Source organism: Chaetodon trifascialis, chromosome 12 (genome assembly GCF_039877785.1).
Source record: "Chaetodon trifascialis isolate fChaTrf1 chromosome 12, fChaTrf1.hap1, whole genome shotgun sequence".
Lineage (NCBI taxonomy): Eukaryota > Metazoa > Chordata > Actinopteri > Chaetodontiformes > Chaetodontidae > Chaetodon > Chaetodon trifascialis.
The window spans coordinates 12,302,552-12,308,842 of NC_092067.1; the positions used below are offsets into that span (position 1 = coordinate 12,302,552).

Sequence of the window (6,291 nt, forward strand, 5' to 3'; positions counted from 1 at the left end):
GCTTGAACTGGTAGCTACAACTGGTGAATGACAAGTGAATTTATCATTTACTGAACGCTGTGTTTCATACCGAGAGTAGCAGAAGAACTTTTTTCCCCAAAGTAAGTAGTTACCTGTATACCTGTAATAAGAGCGAGCTTCGTTGTCATGGTAACGTCACGGCTAGCTAAGTTGACCGTTGGGACGGAAGTTAAACTTCATGCTATCATGTTGTGTTGCAACTAGCTAGTTTTGAAAGAGTTAACGTTAGCATTGTGCCAAGTGGTGTTTTCTTAACGTGCTTCAGTTAGCTACGAGTTTGTATTGAAACGGCTTGAGCAATGTTTGCTGGCTAACTTTATCCGTAGGGTGAATAGTCCTAATCTTAGAGGATCGTTATGGCGAACTGCACTTGGGAGTTTCATTGCATAAGGAGCTTATATGAACTTAATATATTTCATGAATGCGGAAATATTTGATTAGAAAAGCTGCTACGCCCCCTGAACAGTTCGTTACACAATCATGTGCTGCAGTTGGTCTCATTGTTAGCTTTTACCTGATTTAACGTAGGTTATGTCTGACGTCCAGTATGATGAATATTTAAGGATCTTCCTGTTGATCGGCCTTGTGCAGGTGCTCACTCTGCCTTACTTACACTGCTCGAGTCATTAAACGTTATTGCTACTTCATCATCATCATCATCATCATCATCATCATCATCACGGTCATCGACATCATTGGACTTACCCGGAAGCTTAATTGTATCAATTAGCAGGTTAGTGTCTGAAGTTACATCATACACAGTAACGGCATTACATAGCTGAAAGTAAAGCTCGACCGAACGTCTAACAGTCAGCATCAAAGAAAAAAGTCAACCATTTTGAGAGTTGATTAATCATTTTAGTCAAATGCCAAAAAGCACGTGGTTCCCGCTTTTCAAATGTATTTATTTATCGTTGTTGTTGAACAAGACGTGAGGATGTCACCCTGGCCTCTGAGAGGCTGAAATAAGCATCTTGTTTTTCCAAGTTTTTCCATATTTTGTAGACAGAGCAATCAATCGACTAAAAAAAGAAAAAGTAATCTTATTCACAGATTAATTGATAATTGAAAGAATCGTCTGCTGCAGTTCGCCATAGCTGAAAGGATTAACCGACTAATCGAAAGCTAGAACTAATCAGGGAGAAAATATTGCATTCCTTCCAAATAAGCAGTGTGAACAATTAATCAGTTAATTAAGAACATCATTTTCAGACTGATCGTGACACGAATCGTTTGTTGCTGTCTTACAACAGAATACAGAGGAAGTTTGAGCTAATGTGTTGCAAAACTGCTGTGTAACATTAGGCAGACTATGCTACTGTTACAGTCATGATAAAAAGTCAGTGCACATGGAGGTGATTGGACTGTTTTATTGTTTTGTTTTTTCTACAGCACAGCCATGAGGAGTGTATGGACCAAAGCAGGCGTTTTAGGTTCGGTGTCGATGGCTTTTGGTTCAATGCTGTGGTCACAGAAAACTGAATCAGACCAGGTGGCTTCCAGTTGCACCTCTGCTGACACAAATCCCAGTTCTCCATACAAACTAAAATTGGTGCAAGTCCTGTTCCGACATGGTGCTCGAACGCCACTGAAGTCAATACCTGATGTGATGGAGGTAAAAAAACAATCTGCATTTTATCGCCGCTGAAAGTCAAATGATATCTGCATGTTAAACTAAGCAGCACTTTGTCTGGGCATGTTTGTCTTGTCAAAGGCCCAATGGGTTCCAACGCTCTTGGAGCCTCCAGCATACACCCATATGAACTATGTAGTGACAGATCTTCATGGTGGCCCCAAGCCCCCAGCTCCTGTAGAGGACAGCTATCGGAAAAACGTACTGACCGTGAGTAGGTGTGTTTTGTGGTGTTGAATGCAGTCTGACAAAATAAGAGCTCAAGGATCAAACTCAGTTGTAGCAACTTGTGCAGCTGATTCCTGATAATACAGTACGTGCTGTGGGAGGGGAATGGCTAGATACATGTTTATTTTCACTGCGCACATTTAGACATGTAGTAGCTGGAAAGGCACAGGTTCAAGTAGTATCATAATGTCATTCCATGTAGGTGTGCCAGTGCCACAGCCCTGACATTGTGCAGTCTGGCACAGTTTACTTACTAACTTGGACAAGAGTCACCAGTTGTATTGTTAGTTACATCTGTTCTTTTTCTGCTATGACAAGTTAATATCTGCTGTGGTGAATAAAGGACTGTTCTTTTGTTAAGTTGCAACAAGTGATTTTGCATTAAATACTTTTTATAGATGTGACCAACCATGTGAATTCAGAATGCACCTCTCTTATTCGTTCAGTTAGCCGTTCTCCCTCTAGTGGCCATTAAGATTCATGACAAAGCCATACAGATGACATTAAAGTGGGTTCATTCACTCACCCCCTCTCTGTAATGCTGCTGAATGGTGTGTGGAACTTCCCAGTGAGATATTCCTTCCTGTTTGCCATCCACATAGTCCACAGAAGTGATAGTTTCCTGTGCTGAGTTAGCTGCTTTGGTAAAGAGGTTTACTGTGCAGGATTTGGCTTAGAAAACTAAATCCCACAATATGGACTCCTGCCATTTTTGTACTGTATTCACTGTGGATTCTTGCATGCCATCACAGGTGTGTGTCTGTTAGGCCACAGCTGTGAGTAAAACTCGATCCTGTTTGTTGCAGGGTGGCACGTTCCCCGGTCAGCTGACCACAGTGGGCATGCAGCAGCTGTATGAGCTGGGCAAGAGGCTGAGGAGGAGATACATTGAGGAGAGGCATTTCCTCAGCTCGACCTTTAGCCCAGCTGAGGTCTAGTAAGTGGTGCACATCATGTAGCAAGAGCACAAACACATTTCTGTACTGCACAGTTTTATTACATTGGCTTTATGACTGCAGTTCAAAGGATATCAGCCTAAATGCTTTACTGTTTTTGAGTTGGCTAGCTTCCATGACCTATTTTTTCCTTGTTTAGTGTGCGCTCCACTAACATTGTGAGGACCATTGAATCTGCCAAGTGCCTGGTAGCAGGGCTCTTCCAACAGAAACAAAAAGGTAGGATAGAAATCCACGTGTGTATGATGTTATTTATTCTATTATGGATCTCATATAATCTGTATTTGTAATTTTCTGTTCTACTTCAAGAAATTGTGCCCATATTAACAACTGAGGCAAAATCTGAAATCCTGTATCCAAACTACCATGGATGCAAGATGCTCCAAATTCTTGGCAGGTATGTAGAGTATATTTTGATACCAACCAACAGTCGCACCAGGCCTCAAACATCCTATGCACTTGCTACCCAAAACCTGAAACTTGAATAATATGTTGTGCAAAATTATAAGCCGAGTTGAGATGCCTCTGACAGGTTGTCATGGTGTGTCTGTGTTTTGTGTCTGACATTGTGTGTTCTGTGCAGCCACCGCTGGGCAGAGTCGTCCACTCTGCCAGACATTGCAGCAGACCTGCAGAGCATCCAGAGTGCGCTGGGCATTGCTGCTCACCAGCATATCGACTTCATCCTCATTAGGGACGACATGGTTGCCAGAGAGGTGACATTGCCACATCATGATTCATACGACTTTTATTAGGTCTCACCACAAGCTATCAGAATACATACCATTATTATCAAGACTTTGCCTGCCTAGAGTGGAAACCTAGCAAGCTGCTAGTTATGTAAAATGAAACTCTTCAACAGAGTTTATTAAGCTTCTAGAGATTAAAAAGCTAAAATAACAGATTCAGCATGATTGCAGTCTAACGTACTCAATGCTGTAATTGAAGATATTTTAAAATCAGTTAAGTTCCCATTAAATTCGGAATTGCATAGATGGCAAAACTTCTAATTCAGTCAGTGACAGAAATTCATTGCTGGACAAGAGATTGAAAATTAGTTTTTGCAGAGTTGAATGAGTAGGATAATATCAGGCTAAGAGGGGCATTTTTCGTAGATGTTCAAATAACCATCTTTTAAATGTGCAAACTGGGGCCACTAAAAGATCTGAAACAAGGCCGAAGGGGCCTCTAATTGGGCTTTGCTGGATATTCTTTTCCCCTCACCAGCCAAAGCCAAATACTAGAGCCCTACTCAACATTCTCATTGATAATGTTCAGATCCACCTGTTACAAGTTACCACTCGTTCAAGCTGATGAATTAGAGCAACAACGCAACTTCAGGGGAAAATGGCAAATATCTCATAATAAAGTATCTACTCTGGACCATGCTAGAAGTTTCCTTTAGAGATTTTGTGTTGCTCAACAGCAGAACTGAAACCAATTTTGTATGCACATTAACAGACACACGGCCTGCCCTGCCCACCAGTGCTGGACACCTGGAGGAATAAAGTGGAACAGAGAGCTGTGGACATGATGTGCCATGTGTACGAACCCAGCAAGAGGTTAGATGAAACAAAGTCAACATATGAAGAAGCGTTACCTAAGCCTTTCGTTTCCAACAGGCCACCTTTAATTCTTTTGCTCTGTTTTCGTCAGGGAGAACCTGCAGCTGTGTGTGGGACCCCTCCTGCACACACTGTTAGGCAACATTGAGGAGAAGTTACAGGGCACCTCGTCAGAGCCAAACAGGTTGGATACCTCGGGACGGACACACCCATTTCTTGCACAAGCTGGATTGTGTTTGTTTTTTAAATGGTCCCCTGTTTAAATCCTCTCTCAAACAGGAAGTTGTTTTTATACTCTGCACATGACACCACTTTGATTCCCTGTCTGATGGCTCTGGGGGTTTTTGATATGAGATGGCCACCGTATGCCGCCGATATCACTCTGGAGCTGCACCAACACCAGCAAACCAACAAGGCTTTTGTGAAAGTGTCATACATAGGCCAGGTATGGGATGAGGTTTTTCCTGTATTTATTTGATAAGCTGTTGCTTTTCTTTCCTTGTGTTTTACTCTTTGCTTGTCTTTCTGTAGGATCAACTCATACCAGGTTGTAGTGGAGTCTACTGCCCCCTGGAGGAGTTCAAACAGGTCCTCTCAGCATACACCCTGAGCACTGAACTCTACCAGTCACTTTGTAACAAAACTGAGGGCTTGACCAAACCATGAACACTCAACAAACCTTGACTTCTCAACATAGCCCTGCCTATGACATTACACTTTGATTACCACACATCATGTTTTTGTTACATTCTCAGTTCTCACTCCATCCAGCCATCCTCAGTTGATTATACATCACTGTTGGACTATACCGGGGGCTACTTTCATGGGCACACCAATAAGTGTTGGATTAAAGCCTCTTTTAGTTTACATCAGACTCCATATAGTAAATTAATTTAATGATTATGGCATATTGGCAAGTGTGTGTGTGTTGAATGATTTTGCTCTACTGTCTATGCCTGATATCACTTGCTTATTGCACAGATGTACATTTTCCTGTACCTAATGTGTTTGGTTTAATGATGCAGGCTGATGTTATTCCATCTTTTTCTTATTATTGTCACCAACTAAAACCAGTCATGTCTGCCCATCTTTCAGTACCTTCAGTATCTTTAAAAACAGATTGGAAAGACTTAGTGTCATTTAAAATAAAGAAAAGTTTAAGTAATTCCCTAAGACAGCTGTTTTTTTGCAAGCAGTTCAGATCTGGAGTCAGTTGTGCATTAGTAAGGGACTATTTTCAGCTGCGGATTGATACAAACACGTTCTAGTGAGTATTTACAGCACCAGGACAAGTTGCAATGAAGGAACATGTCACCTGTATGTTTTCAAGAGTTATTAGACGATGGCGGTATATGGCACAGAGCAATACACCTCTCACATCTTAAAGATTGACCAATGTGGCATCTTCAATAGATGTATTTCATTGCTGATGCAGTTATGCCAGTTTGGTTGTGTTCACAATCAAATCTTTCATACTCAGTCCTTTCATTCCTCAGGGGGATACTAGGCATTTCATGTACTGTATCTTATGTTCATTAACAAAGCGTGCAGAAAGTGGATTGTACATTAGTGTGTCGGTGAATGTCTTCATAATCATGTAGAACTTGCAGAAAGGGCATAATTCTGCCATATTATGTTTGAAGAGTGAAACATCAGGTTGCCCTCTTGTGGGAATTTGTTGATATTATCAGACCACAGACTAATGTCGGCATTGGTACGTGCCCATTATATACACCTGAGTTACCGTGTTACAATAACACATATTGTACCTCAGGGGAGTTCCTGTGACCTGTTACTGAAAATGTGCAAGTGTGGGTTGGATTGATGAGGCATAAATAAAGATTTTGGTCAATGCTGTCTCTTTTTCTGGCTCCTGTCACATAAGGTT

General features: G+C 41.5%; 1 protein-coding gene across 1 annotated transcript; it reads left to right on the forward strand.

Moving 5' to 3' along the window:
* Nucleotides 1-3: 3 nt before the first annotated feature.
* On the forward strand, nucleotides 4-6,260 carry acp6 (acid phosphatase 6, lysophosphatidic). The gene is made up of 11 exons (XM_070975262.1): nucleotides 4-101; nucleotides 1,414-1,636; nucleotides 1,736-1,864; nucleotides 2,689-2,819; nucleotides 2,978-3,057; nucleotides 3,148-3,235; nucleotides 3,422-3,554; nucleotides 4,300-4,400; nucleotides 4,495-4,587; nucleotides 4,683-4,848; nucleotides 4,935-6,260. The coding sequence occupies exons 2-11, from the start codon at nucleotides 1,421-1,423 to the stop codon at nucleotides 5,067-5,069; spliced, it is 1,272 nt and encodes a 423-aa protein (XP_070831363.1). The 5' UTR covers nucleotides 4-101; nucleotides 1,414-1,420; the 3' UTR covers nucleotides 5,070-6,260.
* Nucleotides 6,261-6,291: the final 31 nt, after the last annotated feature.